Genomic DNA, 21979 nt, shown 5'->3' on the forward strand with positions numbered 1-21979 from the left:
TGGTTGTTAGTTAAGGCTAGAAAAAGGGGTTGTTACAAGCTTAGAGTTAGAATTTCTAGAGCCTTCTTGGGTGGTTATTTTTTTCCTATATAAAGGTTGTAGGGTTATCCAGGGAAATTTGAAAGGTGTATGTGGTGGCACTATCTTGCAAATATTTGTAATGAAAAGACCATGTGGTTGTAATATGTCATTTTTATAAATATTGTAATTTCACTAAAAATAATTGAAAACAAGTGTTGTTTTTGCGAATATTTGGCTCTTCAAATTTATCGTTTATTTTTGTATTTTATTGTATGTGTTTGTGTTATTGAAGGGAGTATAATTTGGTGTAATAGATGCTTCTATATATTCTTACCTCCTTATGATGGATATGACTTTCATTTCTTTTGGGATCCAAGTGTTTAGAGGGTTAACAATGTTAGTTTGATGGATCTCATTGAATTGCTTCATCATTGCAAACATGGTCACATGGATGGATTAGCGCAACAAAAGTATGCTTCTTGGCCAGCTTTTGTCTAGGATTTGGGATCCAAGTATATTTGGTTTGACACAATTCGGAGTGTTGTAGGGTCTTTTGCATGCATCGAGGCTCCAATCTAAGTTCATTGGGGAGCATTACAATGTGTGCCTGGTGTAGATTACTTGCAAATACACTTCCATTCCTCATATACATCTGTTTCAAATGCACGGTTTCAATACATAGAATTTGGACAAATGGATTATCATTTTTGTGCAGTTATGGGTATGTTGATGCTACTTCAGTTGTTGTAGCATTGTAATTTGTTTGGATTAGCCTATTGTTGGCCATTGTAGGCTAAGTCAGATGGTTAGAGGGGTCTCAAATTGCAAAACCAAATGTAAATTCTCATTCTAAAGGATAAGAGTGTCCACAATTTCTCTTTGTTTGGTTTAGTTTTGTACACTTGCTATAAATAGCAAGTGTCTATTTCAGGAAAGAGGGTTTCTGTCTTTAGCAAAGCACCTAAACATGTCTAGTTGTAGTGTTCAATTTTGACATCATTGATTGGAGCAATCATACAAGGCCTTACTGTTTATAGTAAATCAATTTCACAAAGTCACTTGGGTATTTGGCTTTTGCAATAGATATTTGGACTCTAAGATGACTTCTTGGAGTAGATTGGATAGCCCAAACTCGTTATTATTGAATTATTAATAAAGACCCACTTTATTAACAATACATTGTAACGGCTTCTTATAATGTTTTAATGTATTTGGTGCCAAGTTCTCTTTAATTAGCATTTAAAGATAATTTTAAAATTGCCACCTGGCCCAAGAGAATCACTAAATCATTATTTTATGAAAGTCAACGTATTACAAGCAAATATATCCAAGTTATTTAAATCTTGTTGAAAAGCTTTATGGTTCAATCTTTTATGAAGAATTATAAAAAGCCCAAGCTAGAAATCAAACCACTTCATGATTTTTTCCTTGCAACTGAGAATCATTTGGTGCATGCCAAGATTTTAGAAAATTGGACTTGGAAGAACAAATTTCTTCTTGGGTTTTCAACAATTAGAGATGGTAAAATACCCATTGATTCTTGCAGATAACAATAGCTTCATATAGACTGATCAATTAAATAAAATAATAGCTTCATATAGACCGATCAAAAAAAAAAGACAATAGCTTCCTATAGGGCTCATGTTTGTGCTAAATCGCATAGTATTAAGACGAGTGAAATTATCTTCAGGAGTTTTAATTATAGAATTCTCCATGGGCAACTATTAGTAAAAAATCACAGCTTCTAGATAGTGTTTTTGGAGGGTTTTGAGGCGGCCAATCTGCATTTACTGCCCATGTGAGTCCTTAGAGGCTGGCATCTATCTTCTAGGGCAGACCGATCAAAGTTAGGGTCTTCATTTTATCGTAGGTTGAGCAGCTAGCAGATTATATTCATTGAATGATGAATTTAAGAGGATTTTGGCAAAGTCGTACAGCTGTACAGGTGTTCCAGGTTTTCCTATGAACTGCAATTTAATTTCCTCTATTGATAATAATAAAATAAGAAGACTGTTGTGAATATGCATTTTGCCACTCAAGTCAATTTTATGCTCCTTGGGGTGGACATTCTTGCCTCTTCTGCAATTGAAGATGCCAAGGTGCTTCTGTAGAAAACTTATGTTGCTAACTCTCCAATAAGATGTGACAAGTCCTGCTGACTCAATTTCTAATCACTCGGACAATTGATATGTATTTGATTGTTTTTCCAGTGTTTTGAATTCTTTTGCTTATTGATATTCTTTTGTATTCTTATTTGAAACTGTATTAAATGCATCCCTTAAGGTTGAAAGTTGTCCCTTTAGAGGCAGAAGAGAGCAGAATGAGTGCTTAAATGTCAACGTGAATGGCAAAGGTAAGCAAAATCTACACACGAGATACATGACCTGCATGTTAATGAGAAGAGACTGTCTCCAAAATTGTTATTCTTAGTCACTGTTATTGTTAACATTGGAGGCACACCTACAACTTATCACTCAATTAAGATTCCATAAGCATTTATTAATAGATCTTTCTGTTGCCTAAATTTAACAAACAAGAGCAATGACAGAACTAAGTAATTCACGTTTTTCTCTATTACTTGCCATGAATTCCGAATCTAAATAAAGATTCGTTCATATTTGAATATAGTTAAACTGGCAAGCTATTACTAAAATAGAAGCACAAAAAATCCTTTCATTATCTTGAATACGTGCATCCCAGTACTCGTATATTTGTTACTGAACCTCATAAAATTTGTCAAAGGAATACAACTGTTCAATATTTTTTGCATTGTGCAAAGCTTTTTAAAGTACCTGTAATTTTAACTAGAAAAACAAATAAGATTGTGCTGCAAAGAATGAACATAAGTCCCTGTCGACTCCCCTATTATGGTCATTTACTTGTTTGAACGAAATTTTACGAGTTGATAGATTGATGCATATAATTGGGCAGGCAATGAATCACTGAACCTTCTAACAGTAAACAAAATTCTACAAAAATTATGGAGATGTGAAAATGGAAAAGAGCATTGGTCAACAAACTTTAAATCTGCATGAGATAACAGGAGTCTATCCATTTACTGCATCAATACTAGTATTTTGAGAATTTTATGTTCAAAACAGAGCACATTCAAATCAAATATTTATCAACAACCACTCCTAGTGTGATCTTCATGATGCTCGGTTCTATCCTTGCTACAGACAAGGGAATCATAATCCCCTGAATCTTGGTCATTCAGTCACTCCTGTAGCTTACTTGTATAATCAAATCAAGAAATGCTAAAAACTAATTATCAAATTAATTAAGTTTAAAAACTAGAGATTTTTGCACTCGTTGAGAAAGATGAAGCAAAGGGTGGTTGATATTCAAGTGCAAAAATATGCACCTGCTCTACTTTTTAGTTCAAAATTAAGCTTCCATAATGCAAAAGCCTGAGTTACTGGTACAGATACATGCATACAATCAAGAAAAAAATTGGGGTTTGGGTATGTGGGTTTTAATGCGCACGCGTGCATGTGTGAGTGTGTGTACACACCAAAGAATTAAAGAAATATACAGAAGTAAATCATTTGATAGAATGATACTTCATCATTCATTAATGCCAAAAGTATTTAATTACCAATTGATAGTTCAAAAATATTCAAACAAAGAGCCATTTAGGGTTTTATGGAAAATTAAAAAATGAACGAACACTTAAAAGCCTGTTTTTTAAGTGAAAAAATCCTCATGGAGCATAGACACGCCTGGATGGTCTCTGGATGCACTCAAGATGTACATCAAGCCATCCAGACCACATCCAACTGTGGATCCGCATCCACATTGGATGCAAGGGGTGCTGGTACGAATCCAGTAACTGAGGCAATAGCCATCACAACATTCTTTGAAACTAAATGTACCATCATGCAAGCTGCTTATTTCAAATTTATTGAATGACATGAACAATCCAAAACATAAAAAACAAAAGTCATATCACACTGTCATACAAGGAACAAAGAAAAACTGAGGTCAGAGATTTTATGTCAAGAGCAAGCAGAGAAAAACTAACCGATTCTACAAAATATTTAAATGCAACCAACAAAATAGACTACAACAACGTTAACAAATTTTCACTAGGTAAAGCCTATTTATTTACAAGAATGATGTAACAAGAACTGCACTTTTGTGTAAAAGTAACTTTGACATGTTACAATTGTCAAAGCTCCAAGAATATCATTTTCTAATCTATAATCAGCCCAGCTATATTAATATCCCGGTGGCAATTGAACTTGCTGTGACATATTTTTGTCTCTTTTGCTAAAGTACAGAAACAAATTATCACTGAATAAAATAGACAGTAATATTTTTCTTCTAAATTAGTGTTCACAGGGACATATACAACTTTTGAGAAACTTCTTCAAGCTAAATTCATAAGCAGGGTCTTCCCACTCTGAGCTAATTAAATGCATAAACCATGTTAAGTCTTGAGAAAGTAGCAATTGGCCCATAATATGTCACCTCCTCTTGCGTTTTAGTTTAGGCTGCTACAATGATAAAATACAATATCAACACACATTATAAAATGAAATGATAAAAATACGTTAAGATACTCAGTTTTTAAGGATGGGATAATTATGCAGATGTCTAACAAGGATATAGTTTTGTCACTACTCAACAAAAGGAACTAACTAGAGGTCTAATGTATACATTTTAATTTTTAAATGTAGATTTACATGGGCCAGGTATGAATGTAATTATGTATTTCAGAAAGATTTCATTTGACATTGTCAACCTGTCTCTTTACATTCTAAAGATAATAAAAATCAAGAAACCTTCTCTACAATAGAGAGAAGTAAAGCATATTAATGCATTTTCAAATCCAAAACTGGAGAAATTTGACTAAAATAAAGATTAATGTCTGTAAATTTGTATCAGAAAACTTCAAACATTTCTTCTGAATACATCAAACTCCCTTATTTCAAACACAAATATTTGAATTTAATGAGCTATACTGTCCATAAAAGTGACAAAAGTAAATGCCTACCCTTGGAATGCAAATCTAAAATGTGCATATTCAATTGAACCTGAAAGGGATAATCGTGAATGCACATGAACAGTGCTGCAGTTTAAATATAAACCACACAATGACACATCAAAATTTTGTTTGAATACTATATAAGTAAATTTGAAATCCCAATTTTTGTTAGAAAAATTTAAACCTAATTTTTTCTTAAAAAATAGCTCTAGCTATAACAAAATGTGAGAACCTATTGCAAGAAAATCTTCTCTCTATTGAAAGCCAGTTACAACATAATAATGAAAATCTTATCACCTCTGTTATCAATACTACACTAAGGTGCTTTCAGAACCAGGCCCAGGGTGGATAGATTGGAGCAAAACTGAATCAATTCAAGGAAGGGAACAAATGTTCCAAATTATTCTTCAGCATTCTAAAGGCAAAGAATAATAAGTTATTTGTCCAATTGGAGGGATGGAAATCTTTGCATTGCTAAAAATGACATGCAAGAAGTGTTTCATTAATTTTTAGAACTTGTTTAATGCAAATGATAATAATTCAATCAAGCCATCTCAGGAAATTTGTAAAAGGGTCATTTCAAAATAAATCAACAAAGATCAGAGAATCTGAAGAAAGAGGTTAGCAAAAGAAGAGATTTTAATTGTTATTCAATCCCTTAAATAATAAAAATGCAATGCCTCTTTGGGTTCATAGTTTCCTGATTGAAGTTTACAAAGCCAACTCCCTTTAGACACTTAATAATCTAATGATGATTTAAAAGGAAGAATTAGAGAAGGGCTCACTTGGTAGCAAAAACACCAGGGTATTATTAAACTTTTTCTTAAAGATGTTGCTAAGGTTCAAATAATAGACTGGATGTAATGGGCACCCTGGAAATGCCCAAAAAACCGTACCAACTGCTGATAGTGATTTTAATGTCTTTGCATAGATTTTGAAACCATATAACATGAACAAGAAGGAATATAACATGAACAAGAAGGAATTTATGCAAGCTGAAGATTGAACCGCTGCTGAAATAATATTAGTTCTCAACTAATAAAGTAAAATACATAGCAATGAATTCCAAAGGCCAAACCCCAAGGGTCCATTTGTTTGCTGGAATAGGAATAGAAAAGTTGGAATACATTTTCCATTTTCTGTTTGGTTCGTCACTTGGAATAGGGACTAACAATACGTATTCCCATTTTGCCTCTAAAATGAGCTTATAACCATTCCAAAAAAAACCTGTTATTGGACTAGCCATTCCTATTCCCAATATTACACGTATATTCTCCATTCCTATGCCCGCGACCAAATGGGCCCCAAGGGAATGACGTCTAGAATGTCAGAAGAGAGGATAGACGTCCTCTAATGCCAAAAATAAATCTATAACTCACACCTCCAAGCTTTTATCAAATGCGATTCACAATAATCAGATGCTAAAAAATGAAGCTCCAACCTCTATTTATACTTTTCCTTCACCCTTCTAAAAGGAAATAAACTATTATTTAATTGCATTTACTAGAAGCTTCCCTCTTCCAATAATTAATGCACTCTTCTAAAAACTCCTCACTAGCAATACAATAATTAATTGTGCTTCTAGAAAATTAAATTACTAGAGGCTCCCCCCTTCCAATAATTAATGCACTATCTAGAAGCTTCTCCTTGCAATACAATAATTAATTTAATTAATTAAATATAAAGTCACCTTTTAATTTTAATTTATTTAATGACTTTATAAGAAATTAATTTAATCAATTTCTTATTTCTCCACTTAGCCTTTGGAGAACATAAAGGCTAAGAACTCCATTGAGTTGCTAAAAAGATGGGGACATTACAGTCCGCCCTCCTTGAAATTGCTCGTCCTCAAGCAATCTTAGTCCTGTTTGCTATAACACCTGCTCACTCTCCCAAGTAGCATCTTCCTCTGGCAGGTGTCTCCATTTGACTATATCATAGTAACAAGAATCGCCTGAATCGGCGATTCCGCGACCAGATTCATGCTGTGCGAATTTTTTTGCATCGTGAATCGGTATTACTGATTTCTGGGCCATGAATCGCCTGAATCGGTGATTCAGACGATTCATGTAAAAATCACCAAAATCGCCTTAAAAAATCGGGTATGAATCGCCCGTGGCATTGAAAAAGGGAAGTTGAATTTTTTTTAAAATCACTTGTTTTTTTCACTTTGTTTTTGACCTATTCTCTTTGTTATAACCCTAAAGGGCCTTCTATTTGTTAAGCATGAGTAGAAGAGAGGAAAAGTGAGAGAGAAGAAGAGAAAAGAAAAGCCATAGGTTTCCAACCGACAAGAAGGAGAAACACCAAAGAGATCAGCAGGCCATTTGGGGAGCCCATCAATTGCTTTGGGAGCATCAAGGAGCCAATATCAACACTCCTCAACTCATTTGCAAGAGGTAAGTGCTTATTTTTTTCTTGCATGTTAGTGTATTATGCATTTTTTGTTAAATTTTTAGTGTGTTATGCGTTTTTTGTTAAATTTCTATAGTTTTCAAGAATTTTAGTGTAAATCTTGAATGTTCTTTATTTTTACTAAGTTGCAAGCTAGGGTTTGTTGTTTTCTAATTTTTATTAGCTTCAAACTTTGATATTTTACATAAAAAAAATTATTGCAGCAGTCTTTGCTCTCATTTTTCGCAAATTCCAATGGGTAAAAAAGATGAATGTTGGAAATATAATGAAGAGTTTCCTGGAAGAACCAAATATCAAACAAAATGCATGTTTTGTAAAGAAAAAATAACTTCCGGGGGTATTTATAGATTGAAATTCCACATTGCTCCTATACCTGGACACGATGTTACAGTTTGCACTCACCAAACTCCTAAGGCAAAACGCACTTGCTTAATGGCATTAGAAAAAATTGAAAAAGACAAAGCAAATAGGAAAATGCAAGTTGAAGGGTTAAGGGGTATTGGCTCCCATGTTCCCGCATCCGCAATGGCATCCACATCTGCATCTGCATCAGCTTCCGCATCGGTAGGTTGTGTTGGAGAGGGTTCTTCTAGGCCTCCTTTTTCTCCTAGTTCTTCTGCTCGTGCTAGTGCTAGTGCTAGTCGGTCACATACTGAGACAGAGTCCCACACCAACCTATTGCATCCTAGAGTGCGAAAAAACAGAATGGATAATTACTTTGTGCCCCGCACTAGTCCTAGTTCCCAACCCACACTTGAGGGCATGGGTTTGAACAAGGAGATTCACGATGCTGCCAGAAAGGAGATATGCAAATTTTGATACTTTTGCAACATTCCATTTATTGCAGCCAAGTAATTGATTCTTTTTTCTTTGTTTTCTTTAAAGTTAAAATTAAAAGTAAAAGTAAAACTTTAATTATATCTACTTGTTTTATAATTTGAGTCTTTGACATCTAAACTTTTATTTGTGACAGGGCTCCTTATTGGCAGAATATGATAGATGCGGTTGCTATTTGTGGTCTGGGGTTTAAAGCCCCAACTGAGGCTGAGTTGAGCGGATACCTCCTGGATGAGATGGTAGAGGACATGAGGGTTGACCTCGAGGAAAACCGAAAGGAATGGATTGCAAAGGGTTGCACCATCATGATTGATGGTTGGACCGATAGGAGGAATAGAACACTCCTCAATTTTCTTGTATCCTCTGGAGGTGATTGATCATTCTACTTTCCTGCATACATTGTAAATTTTGATTTGTTGAATGCTAATTCGTTAATGATCCATTTAATATTATAATTTGTTGTTTTGTTACTTGTAGGATATACCATGTTTATAAAATCCATTCATGCTTCCGCACATGTGAAAAATGCCACATATTTATGTAAAGCTATTGAGGAAGTTATAGCAGAGGTGGGGGAACAAAATGTGATCCAGGTGGTGACGGATAATGCAGCAAATTATGTTGCAACAGGTAAACTTTTAACTTTGCAAGTTTTGAAAATAAATTTATTTGAATTTTGAAATTTGAGTTTCTAATTGACTTAAAATTGTTGTAGGTAAACTTTTGATGGAGAGGCACCCCACCATATTTTGGTCCCCTTGTGCGGCACACTGCATTGACCTTATGTTGGAGGAAATTGGCAAACTTGAGTTTGTCAAGTCATGTGTGGAAAGGGCAAAAAACATATGCAAATTCATTTATAATCATGCATTTGTCCTTAGCACAATGAAGAAGTACACAAAAGGCAAGGAGTTAGCTCACCCAGGTATCACGAGGTTTGCCTCGAATTTCATCACCTTGCAGTGCTTGTTGACATCAAAGGATGGATTGAGGAGCATGTTTGTTGGGCAAGAGTGGATTTGCTCTTCCTATGCTACGACCACTGTAGGGTTAGATGTGGCGGATTGCATATTTGATGAGGATGGTTTTTGGAAACCCGCTAGAGAAATCCTTAAGGTAAATTTATTGCAATTTAACATTTAGTATTTTGCTTTTAATTTAAGTTATATTATTTTATATTTAAGTTGACTCAAATTTTTTGTTTTATTTTATATGTAGGTCACTGAGCCCCTTGTAGCTTTGCTACGAACTGTTGATGAGGAGAAGCCCTCTATGGGCTACATTTATGAAGGCATGGATAGGGCCAAGGAGGCCATCAGAGCCCAATATGCAAGAGTGCAGGAGAGGTATGGCCCTATTTGGGACATCATCGATGGGAGATGGCAGAATCAGCTCCATCGACCCATCCACGCAGCAGCTTACTATCTAAATCCGACATTTCGTTTTCGTCCTGAGTTCAAGGCGGATGCGGAGGTTCTCACTAGCTTATACACAGTGATTCAGAGATTGAGTAGCGATGAAAATAGCGCTGCTGCAATTGTTGAGCTAGACCAGTTCAACAATAAGGAGGGGCCACTTTTCTTTGGCAGGATGGCCATAAATGCTCAGACAACACTACAGCCAGGTAATAATTAAATAATATATTCAATGTTCATGAATCTAGATTCTAAACTTAAAGTTGATAATATAATGCATTAATTTTAGAGTTGTAATTTGTAAATGAGACTAATTGTTTTTGTTTTTTTCTTATTTCAGATAGATGGTGGCAAATGTTTGGGGCCACAACCCCAAACCTTCAAAAAATTGCCATCCACATTCTGAGTCAGCCGAGCAGTGCTTCTGGATGTGAGCGCAATTGGTCCATGTTCAAGCACATCCACTCGAAGAGGAGAAACAAGTTGACAATGCAGAGGTTGAATGATCTTGTCTTTGTTCATTACAACCTTCGTCTAAGGATCAGACAGATTTTGGGCGCAGACTCCTCTCCGATCATTCTGGAGGAGATTGATCCAAAATCAGAGTGGATCACAGAGACCGTGGACCCAGTCTTCACTGAGGAAGACCGCGCGTGGGTTGACCAGGTGGATGTAGAGGCTGAGGTTGTGGCCAGGGTAGAGGAGGCAGCTAGAGCACATTCAAGCATTGGTAGACGCACAGACGCAGGCCCTAGTGACGTTATTCATGAGCCCATTGCCCATCCAGGGGACATGGCTCGGCGGTCCTCTAGGACCTTCCTTACACGCCTTTCTCATAGGCAAATTGGATACTCAGAGGCTGAGGTTGAGGCTGCAGCAGAGCTAGAGGATGATGATGAGGATGATGAGGCTTGAGCTGGAGCCTTGTTTTTATATTTTGTTTACACTATATAGATATTGATAGTGATACTGAATCACTGATAGACATATGTTTCAAACTTTCATGGATCTTCATCTTAGATTTATACATACATTTATGATTTGATGTCTTATAGATCTTCATGATTTCATCTTACTGATTCTATGATTTGAATCATTATGATCATTTGATTTTTATTTACTTCAGCTAGCATACAATTTACATTTTAGTACATAATGATAACATAGTTACGTATGTGATGGATTTTATGTTTCATGTTTATGTATGTTAGATTCTATTTGATGATGCTATAGTGTTTTTAAGTTATATTCAATAAAGGGTGCATGAAATAAGTCTTAAATTGTTAAAATCTTTACATTTAAACGGTTTTTTCAAATTTTCCGATTCACCAGCAATTCACCCCCGATTCATGATTCGATTCGGCCGTGCCGATTCCGATTCACGTTACTTTGGACTATATATTCTTTAATCATCCTGTTTCGCAGAGTCTTTTCCCTGGTATCCAAAATAGCCTTAAGAATCAATACAAGCTTCCCCTCCTCATCTAATGGTGGCAATTCTGCAGAAGTCACAACTCTCTGATTGATGGCTTTCTTAAGCCTTGACACATGAAACACATTATCCACCCGACTGCCCTCTAGAAGCTCAATCTTGTAGGCCACCTCACCAACCTTGTGAATCACTCTGTAGGGACCATAAAACCTAGACTTCAACTTCTCTGCTCCGCTTTTCTTGAGTGATGATTGTCTATATGATTGTAGCCTCAAGTAAACCATATCCCCAGCCTCAAAGCTGCGACCTATCCAGTGCTGTTCAGCATACAATTTCTGCTGGTTTTGGGTTTCTTGTATATTCTCCTTGAGCACCCTCAAAATATCCTATCCTACAAAAAGTTTTTTGCTTTGGGCACTCCCCCAAAACTAGATCTATGAAACTAGGCACTTCACAACCATACAGTGCCATAAATGGAGTCATCTTGATGGACATATGATAAGTGTTGTTATAACAATACTCTCCCATATGTAGCCATTTGACCCAAGCCCTCTGTTGTGCAGTCACATAGTTCCTCAGATATCTTTCCACCCATTTATTCACAATCTCTGTCTACCCATCTGTCTGCGAATGATAACTAGTGCTAGGTGTAAGATCTGTATCACACAACCCAAACAATTCCTGCCAAAAAGTGCTCATAAATTTACTATCTCGATCACTGACAATAAAGCTAGGTAGCCTATGTAACCTAAATATCTCTTTGAAGAAAAGATCGGCCACCTATCCTGCTGTGTAAGTGGATGGAATAGCAAAGAAGTGAGTAAACTTCGTCAGCCGATCAACTACCACATAGATGCAATCTCTCCTCTGTACTCGTGGTAACCTGGTGATGAAGTCCATAGAAATACTTTCCCATTTCCTATCACGAATGCATAAAGACTATCACAACCCTGCAGGATATGTGTGCTCTCCCTTATTCTGTTGACAAACTGCACACTCCCTGACATACTTCTGAACATCATCCTTGAGCCCTTTCCATGTGAACCGCTCACGGATTTGCCTGTAGGTCATAAAGACCCCCGGATGTCCAGTTGTAGGTGCATCATGAAATGCCTTTAGTATTACCTCCCTAAACTGTGATGAAAGAATCAAATATATCCTATCCTAGAATTTGATCAATCCGTCCATCACCACAAAACGATCATCCTATATGTTGCCCGCAATCACTCCAAAGGCCCAAGTGTCCCTCGCATACTCTGTCGTAATCTTATTTCTCCAATCTCCTATAATCTCAGCTAGAGCACAAATATGAGGTCTCCTGGATAAAGCATCTACCACCACATTCCTTTTACCTTTGACAAACTCAATGTCAAAGGCATAGGCCTGCAACTTCGTAATCCACTTCTGTTGTCTATCATTCAAATCACGTTGGCTCATGAAGTATTTGATGTTGTTGTGATCAGTTTTGATAACAAACTTTCCCCCAACTAGGTAGGGCCAAATCTTGGCCAATGCATGCATAATAGCCAACATCTCCCGATCATAGATGGAATAGCTCCTCTCCACTCCACAAAGCTTCCTGCTCTCAAAAACAATGGGATGCTTTTCCTGCATCAAGACTACCCAAATCCCATCACCTGATGCATCACAATGAAGCTCATATGGCTTCGTGAAGTCCGGCAGAGCCAATACTGGACATGATGACATCACCTTCTTGAAATGATCGAAGCTTCTCTGATTGCCTCTATCCATGCAAAGGTCCCTTTCCTGGTAAGGTCTGTCAAGGGTGCAACGATTTGTGAAAATCCCATAACAAATTTCCTATAAAACCTGCAAAGACCAAGGAACCCCTTAAGTTGTGTAAGATTCATAGGGGTAGGCCAATCAACAATAGCCCTAATCTTTTCAAGATCTACCCAAACTCTGTCTGCAATGATGATATGCCCAAGATATAGTAGCTCAGTCATCCCAAACTCACGCTTAGATTCCTTGGCATATAGTGACTCTTTCTCCAAAGTGGACAAAACCATCTCAAGATGTTGTAAATGCTCCTCCCAAGTCTTACTAAAGACTAAAATGTCATCAAAGAAAATCACAACAAATCTGCTAAGCTGCTCCCTAAATACCTAATTCATGCAACTCTGGAATGTAGCATGGGCATTGGTTAGCCCAAATGGCATAACCAAAAACTCGAAGTGGCCATAGTGACACCGAAAAGCTGTCTTCTCAATGTCCTCCTCCCTCATCCTAATCTGATGATACCCTGACCATAGATCAATCTTTGTAAAAAAGTATGCACCATGGAACTTATCAATCAACTCATCTATTCATGGGATGGGCTATCTGTTCTTAATGGTCTTCTTATTTAATGCCCTGTAATCGATGTACATGAGCATCGTTTCATCCAACTTCTTTACCAACACTACTGCTGAAGCAAAGGGGCTCTTACTAGGCTTGATATGCCCCATCTCCAACAACTCCTTAATTGCCTTCTCTATCTCATCCTCGTGTTTCTTACGATGACGATAGGGAGTAATCATAATTGGTTTGTCTCCCTCCTCGAGCTCAATAACATGCTCTATCCCCCTATCAAGAGGAACCCCATGCGGAATCTCGCCAAATACCTTAGTGCGTCTGTCAATTATCTCCTAGATATCTAGTGGATGACTCTTCATTTGTGGCTCCCGTGAAGCTGGCATAGTCAAACATTCTACTGCCCACTCTATTTCATTATGCCGAAAAAATCTTTGCATTCTCCTCAGGGAGACTACTCCGCAACTCTCATCTGAAAGTCCTCTAAGTACAACAGTTCTCCCTTCATGCTAAAACCTCATCTCCAATTTTGCTAGGTTGAGTGTGAACTCGACTAGCGAGGCCATCCATGTCATGCCAAGGATGACATCATGGTCTCCCATGTCTACTACAGAGAACTCATCCTCCAACTAATAGCCATCTCCAAACCTAATGTGAAGATTAGATGTCTTCCGAGTGCATAATAGTTTGTCACCATTAGCTACCATGACTCTAAACTTGGCGTGCTCCTCGATCTGTAAACCTCTCTTGGCCACCAATTGTGCATCTATAAAATTATGTGTTGCCCCAGTGTCAATGAGTGAGATCACTTTTTGCCCCTAGATAGTACCCCTAACCTTAAATGTGATTGCCTTCTGAGCCCCCATTAATCGTGCCAATGACTTCTCATCCACGGGAATGCTGCTCTCCTCTATAGTGCTATCCTCATCTGAATCAGAGTGCCGATCCTTCCTCTCTAACTGTGACTCCTCTGATGAGAAATACTCCATTTGATTTGCCTTAGCCTTGAGAGGACACTTATGAGATATATCCCAATGCTCTATGCAATGAAAACATAACTACTCCTTTCTCAAATCATTTAGGGTGTCATTATCCAACTTATCTCTTTTTGGCTGACCATCCTTGTGAAAAGATTTTTTGTCCTTCTCCTTGTCCTTTTTCATATAAGAATCCCTGTGCTGAAATCTGCTCTTGAAAGAAGGTGTTAAGTCACAAGCCTTTTTAGTAGCCTCCTGCAACGTAGCTGGGTCATGCCCCTTGACCCAACCTCGCAAGGGATCTGAGAGTCCATCCATAAACAACACTACTAACCTCCTCTCTGAAATATCTATGACCAACATAGCTAACCTCTGAAATTCACTAATATATGTCTCAACTGATCCCCACTACTTGAGTTGTGCCAACTCCTTAAACTGTAACTCAAGATCCCTGGTATCAAATCTCTCTATAAGCTTCTCAGTGAACTCCTTGTAAGATGTGATCTGATTATGCCCCAAGGTTACCATGCCATGGTGCCACCACTCATGCGCCGGTCCATCCAAGTGAATAGCCGCATACTTTATAGCCTCCTCAAGTATAGGATTCTGCTGCAAGTATGTATCTACCTTCTATACCCAAGCTCGTGCGGTCATCTTCCCTAAAGCATCATAATAAAGTAAAGAAAGTTTCTCAACTTTCTTTCTCAGCACAAAGTTTTGATTTCTCCCTCCTAATCTGGGCATGTGTCTCATCTTCAACTCCATATGATCTCTAAGGGGAATATCCACCTGAAACTCCAGTCCACTAGCCTCCCAATCCCTCCTGAACTGATCCTGTAACTCCGTAATCTGCGGTTCATTAACTGGTTGAGCTGGTTCTCTGCGTGGGAAGGTGGGTAGAAGAGGTCTCAAGCTTGTTGTTCAAGCTAGGTGTGCAACATGTCTAAAGTTATCAGCCTCATTCCCATTGTTGCCATGTCCATTATTACCATTAATGTTATTCTCAGGACCATTGTTGCCTCGGCCTCCATTATCATTGCCCCTATTGTTGTCGTTTCCACCATTGTTGGCATCACCTAAATTAATATTGATACCCATCTGTCTAGCCATAAGCTGCAACATCATATCTATTCGCCTATTCTGCTTTTGTTGCATATGCTGCCCTTCCCCTAATGTACCCACTAACCTAAACATTACATCTTCCTAATCTAGACTGGTATTCCTGCCTCCACCTAGTCCTGTATCCCTATCATCTCGGTCACCCATATTGTTGTCTTGTTCAAAGAATATCTACTCTATGTCTCTATGACTGGATTGTATGTCCCCCTACATAGATGAACTAAACTGTCCGCTTTGCAAGTCTAAACTCCTACATTGTCTTGCTCTAGTATTACAGAAATTATAAAACCCTTGTCGCATACTCAAACATAAATGCTTAAGACCTCCACAGGATGGCAGGACTTAAATCTCTGATACCACTATAATGGGCACCCTGGAAATGCCCAAAAAACCGAACCAACTACTGATAGTGATTATAATGTCTTTGCATAGATTTTGAAACCATATAACATGAACAAGAAGGAATTTCTGCAAACTGAAAATTGAACCACTGCTGAAATAATATTAGTTCTCAACTAATAAAATCAAATACATAGCAATGAATTCCAAAGGCCAAACCCCAAGGGAATGACGTCTAGAATGTCACAAGAGAGGATAGACGTCCTCTAATGCCAAGAACAAATCTATAACTCACACCTCCAAGCTCTTATCAAATGCGATTCACAATAACCCGATGCTAAATAATGAAGCTCCCACCTCTATTTATATTTTTCTTTCACCCTTCTAGAAGGAAATTAAATATTATTTAATTACATTTACTAGACGCTTCCCTCTTCCAATAATGAATGCACTCTTCTAGAAACTCCTTCCTAGCAATACAATAATTAATTGTGCTTCTAGAAAATTAAATTACTAGAGGCTCCCCCCCTTTCCAATAATTAATGCACTATCTAGAAGCTTATCCTTGCAATACAATAATTAATTAACTTAATTAAATATAAAGTCACCTTTTAATTTTAATTTATTTAATGACTTTATAAGAAATTAATTTACTCAATTTCTTATTTCTCCACTTAGCGTTTGGAGAACGTAAAGGCTAAGAACTCTACTAACTTGCTAAAAAGATGGGGACATTACACTGGAGGACACTGACATTGTTAAAAATTTACTATAAATATTTGTCAAAACATTATCATTAAGGACAACCAATATTATTCCTTGAATCATCAAAGACACCCAAATTGGGTTTATTAAAGAAAGATACATTTTAAAGAATCGTATTATTAGCTAAGAGGCCTGAGACTGGAGCAAAAGATCTAATGAAAAAGGCTGGTGTATTCTTGCTTGACTTTAAAAACGCTAATGACAGGGTGGAATGATCATTCAAATTGCTAGTTTTCAAGTGTTTTGGCTTTCCAAATGAATTTTATGATATGATTCACATTTTGTTTAAAGATGATTATCTTAGATTAACCCCAGTGGGTCTTGTACTGATCCTTTCCTTTCATAAAGATCTATTAGCCAAGGTTATCCACTTGCCCTTGCTCTATTTTGTCATTGCATCTGATGCCCTAAACTATATTTTAAGGTCTAATGACACTAATCAGCTTGGTGATATGGTAAGAGGAATAACACCACCTAATAATGAGTCGTTATTGAGCATTGAGTTCACAGATGGTACTAGTCATTTTTCGCTTTGGAGTACAATTTTAAGAATTTGACTAAAGGTGGTTGTGCAAAAATCTATTATAAAAATCTGTCGTGCTAAGCTGGTTGGAATCTCCTCCTAACTGGTTTATCAAATGTAAATTGTTGTAGGGAGGGCCCTCTAGCTGTTAATATACTTAGGGACTTCTTTCTCTATAAATCCTTCCTTGCAACATGTAGGATTGGTTGTTTTGCAAGATTGAAAAGAAGCATCTGACATGGTATAATCAGTACATGTGGGATTGATTGTTTTGCAAGATTGAAAAGAAGCATCTGACATGGTATAATCAGTACCTATACATTGCTGATAAATTGTAGATTTGTCAAAAGATTCTCTACTCTTAAAGCTTATGTTACGACGTGTGCTTAGTTATTTGGCAGTTGTCAAGTTGTTAAGTAATCATCTTGGGTAACATAATCAACATAGAATTTTTGTCATTGCATCTGGTGCCTTGCACTATTATTTATGGTATAATAAGCTTGGTAGTATGATAAGAGGAATACCATAACCTAATACAACTCCTTTTTCTTTGGAGAAGTAAAATTTGAGAATTTGATAAATAGTGGGTTCAAGTGCAAAATCTCTGATAATAAATCTACCATGTTAAGCTGGTTGGAATCTCCTAATAATGGGTTTCTCAAGTGTAATTTGTAGTAGTCAGTGTCCCCTAAACTGGTTGGATACCTGGGGATTCCTTTCTCTATCAATCATTTCTTTAAAAAATGTGGAATTGAATGTTTTGCAAGATTGAAAAGATTCATGTGACATGGCATAATCAGTACCAGTCCTTGCCAACAGATTGCAAGTTTGCCAAAGGATTCTTTCCTTTTATAGCTTATATTATGCCTACGCCAAGTTGTTTGGTTGTAGTCAAGCTGAGAAAATTCAGAAATTGTTCGGGAATCATCTTTAGTAATATAAACCAATGAAGCAAAAATCCCCCGAAAATTGCAATTAATTGTGACTAATCTATTAGAGTGGGGTTGCTGTTGCACCAAAAAACAGATCTATCAATGCCCGATACAACCACTCAACTTATAGTACACAGGAGGCGGTTAAACCCTTGTCACGAACCCCGAGGGGGGCATTGAACAAATTTCCAACAATCTCCCCCTCAGCGTTACCCGAGGGTTTGGGAGTTCGAACCTGTGACCAAGCTCTGATACCACTTGTTAGAGTGGAGTTTTCATTGCACCAAAAGTCCGATCTATCAATGTCTGATACAACCACTCAACTTATAGTACACAAGAGGTGGTTAAGCCCTTGTCACGAATCCCGAGGGAAGCGCTAAACAAATTTCTAACATAATCTTGAATTGGGGTTGCTCCCGATTTTTTCCCCAAAAAAATCGTAATTAATTGGTCAACACAGTCAACAATTTTTAGGCCCAAAATATCACATTTAATCATTGAAAAATTGCAATTAATCGTTTGAAGATGTGTGAAAATTAGTTGCCAGGAAAACCTAAATAGCACCAAATGAAAGTCTTAATTTTCTATCTAATGCAACCACGCAACCTCTAAATGGCATATCTGTAATTCTCTTGGGAGTCTATTGTAGGCAAGGACTAAATCATTTGTTTACATGGGAGTCGTTGTTTGCCAAGAATTAAATCATTTGTTTGCCGTGTGAGCCATAGGGGATAAAATTGGTTGTTTGTTGTTTCCATGAGAGTCCAGTTGCTTTCAGCTTCTTATTTGCATTTGTGGTGAGTAATAAAACCATCTACTCTGGACTCCAATCAAATTTTTGCCAGGTTGGGAATTAATTTTTCTCGATAATTTTTTTGTTTTTGTTAAGAGTTAATATGTGGTATATATTAGCTTAAAAATGGCAGATGTGTGTGTATATATATATATATATATTTTTTTTATTTTTTTTTTTGTTATTATATTTTATTGTGTTTCATTTATTATGTAAATACTCATTTGTTGTGTGGTAAAAACTTATACAGTGAGTTAACAATTTTGCAAATCATGTGGAGTCAGTCATGATCATTTATAATTTTACATAGGAACATCAGAAATATGTCAACTATGATAAATTGTAAGTTTTGTAACTATAGTTAACAAAAAGAAGATAATATCAGTTACATTAAAGCCTTCTGCCTACAAGAGTTATAGAAATGCATTAAGCCTTTAAAAAGATAATGGCAGGACAAGAGAGGATTGTTAAGTAGCCAACTTAAGTTCTCATACTTCTCTTGGAATGGGCCTGAGTTAACACCCATAACATTTCAAGAAATCTACAAAACTATATTTTAATTTTGCCAAGACTAGAGGTGTTTAATATCCTATTTTGTATTTGACCTTTTCTTCAAACCTTTTAAGGATATCCTTGTATATAGATCTCAGGAAATGCAATTGGTAAACTTAGGAAATTTGAATTTTCTACTTATAATTTTGTAGATGTGAGAGTCTCTTCTCATGTTACCTTTAGACCTTGTGTTCCTAAATAAAATTGAGTAGTTTATCACTAAGAAGTGCCATTTTTTACCAATTTAATCAATAGGACCTAGCATGCCATTGCCTAATTTTGAGTTTTTGGAACTTTGTACTTAGTTTAAAGGTTGCCTTTGTACAATGTCACAAACTATATTGCAATTGACATTTGACAATTGTCTTCATCTAGTTATCTTTTATGCTATTGTGGTATGTCTTGTGCAATGAAATCAACAATATCTATATAAAACTATTAATGATGAAAATCTATTGATTCTATTCTATTCAATCTACTAGTTAAAGTTTAAACTCTATATTTTTATTTACTCTTAATATATCTATGATGTGGATAAGATAAGATAATAGTATTAATGTCCAATGCAAAAACCACATGGGTTTATGGGGCTGAACATACAAACAAGAGAGCCGACCAAAGGAGGAGCACTAAACGATGACTTAGAAGAAAAGCTATACAACACAAAAAGCCAGAAAAAACCAAGGTAAGGACTAAGGATCCTTTGTTGGTACAAAGAAAGCAATCACAGAAGGGTATAACCGCGAATGATCCAGAGACCTAGAGCCACATCGAGAACCACAGGATGAGTGTCGCTATCCAGAAAGGTTGGTGCAATGTCGAACTGATCTAGAGTGAGCGGTATCAGATGGCCTTTTTGCTCCCTACGGTGGAGACAGAGCGGAGAAAAAGGTGGTGATAAGCTGATCTGAAGTATGGCCTTGGGGTATGAGTGATTGCAGAGTATGATCACGGAGCTGTGTGGCCTCCCGTAGATAAAGTGCAAGGCATCTCTAATCGGTATAGCTAAAGAACGCTAAAAGAGAAACAATCTCTGAATAGGCAGAAAAATCTCCCTTTGATCTCATAGTAGATAGGGCAACGAATATAAAGTGAGTCTCAGTCTCCACCTCCACCAAAGTGCATAGCCGACAAATATGGTTCTCTCTATCAATGCGTTGATCAGTCTGGGCCCGAAGACTGTGAGAGCCAACTCTGAAGGAGCCCAAAGAGGATCTCAAAGTGTAACTCCAGCGCCGGTAAAGATAAACAAGGCGGACAATAATACCGTTCTGAATCTCAAGAAAATGCTCAGCATAAAAGGCCATCTTCGGATGTAATCCACCAGGAGGATTATGCCAAGTAGTAATAATGTGTTGTCTATAGATATCCTGTTTGACATGCTCATTCAACTCCTGTTGTGAGAGGAAGAAGTGAGCAGGAGCATCAAGCGAGAACTAGTAAGGAGGGACACGATCAATCTCAATCCCGATCGAGCTCAGCAAAGAGGTGGCCTGGGCGTACCAACTGTGAGATCTAATACCAATGTCGAATCTCATAACCGTAACAGAAGAACAGTATGCCAAATGAGACTATTTGTGCCGATGGACAGCCAAATCCGAAAAGTCACGAAGCCGATGGAGAAACCAGATTAGATAAAAAATGGCCGCAAGTTTGAAAGGATGAGCTCCAAACTCGGCCAAAACAATGTTCTAAGGGGTGAGTCTGTGACATCTAACGATACATCATAAAAGCAATGTCTGAATGTCATGTCCCCTATTTTTCTAATAAAATTCAATAATATAATGAGTTATAGGAATAATGCATTTTAAAAGAAAACATAATATTATAATAATTATGTTGATAATAATATTATAATGATAGTAGCCAAGAAGGAATAATTAACAAAGAAAACATAATAATAATATTATTATATTATTATAGTATTATAATAATATTATTTAATATATTATGATAATATTATAATAATATCAAAAAGGAATATCATAATAAAGATGGTTATAATAAAATATTATTAAAAGGGTGATATAAGATAATGTTAAACAAACCCTATTAATCAAAGATAAAATATGATTATAAATATTAATAATTATAAATATAATCTAAATCATAAATTTAATTATGAGTTAAACAATTATTAAACTAATATTTAATTGTTTTGATCGGTCATGTCTTTTGAAGGTTAAAATGGATGAGCATATAATGGAGAACAAATTTAAATGGAAAGGACATCAGAAAAGATAATAAAAAAATATGATAAGAAAACACATAGAAATCCCAGGGAAATACTAAATACTATACAGATTGCTAGGATAATGTCCCTATCTCCATATTAAAGGAACTGGGGACATTACAATGGTATCAAAGACTGGATCTTGCCATCCTGTGAGTGAAGGCTTATGGAAACTTACGAGAGATTCATGAGATTGATCAAATATTGTCACTGATGTCAATGTCAAAATAAATAATTAAATGAACTAATCAACTTACCAGTGATGCAAATAGCAATATGTCTATCCGGAATACACATGTTGCTACAAGCTTGTGAATTCAAAG

The 21979-nt window shown here is 36.5% G+C and overlaps 1 protein-coding gene across 2 annotated transcripts in view; it reads right to left on the bottom strand.

Annotated features, from left to right (window-relative positions):
• Positions 1–4095: 4095 nt before the first annotated feature.
• Positions 4096–21979, bottom strand: part of LOC149575423 (chromatin remodeling protein EBS-like) — a 129812-nt gene continuing 111928 nt past the window's right edge. The window contains exon 5 of one of the 2 annotated variants that reach the window (XM_089815163.1): positions 4096–4517. In XM_089815163.1, the coding sequence (XP_089671289.1) occupies positions 4491–4517 (27 nt within the window). In that variant the 3' untranslated portion in view covers positions 4096–4490. Of the gene's footprint in view, positions 4521–21979 lie in introns of both variants that reach the window. The other variant, XM_089815162.1, reaches the window with a different exon arrangement.

The sequence above is a fragment of the Cupressus sempervirens genome, chromosome 2 (genome assembly GCF_028749045.1).
Source record: "Cupressus sempervirens isolate cs-2001-9-10 chromosome 2, ASM2874904v1, whole genome shotgun sequence".
Taxonomy (NCBI): Eukaryota; Viridiplantae; Streptophyta; class Pinopsida; order Cupressales; family Cupressaceae; genus Cupressus; species Cupressus sempervirens.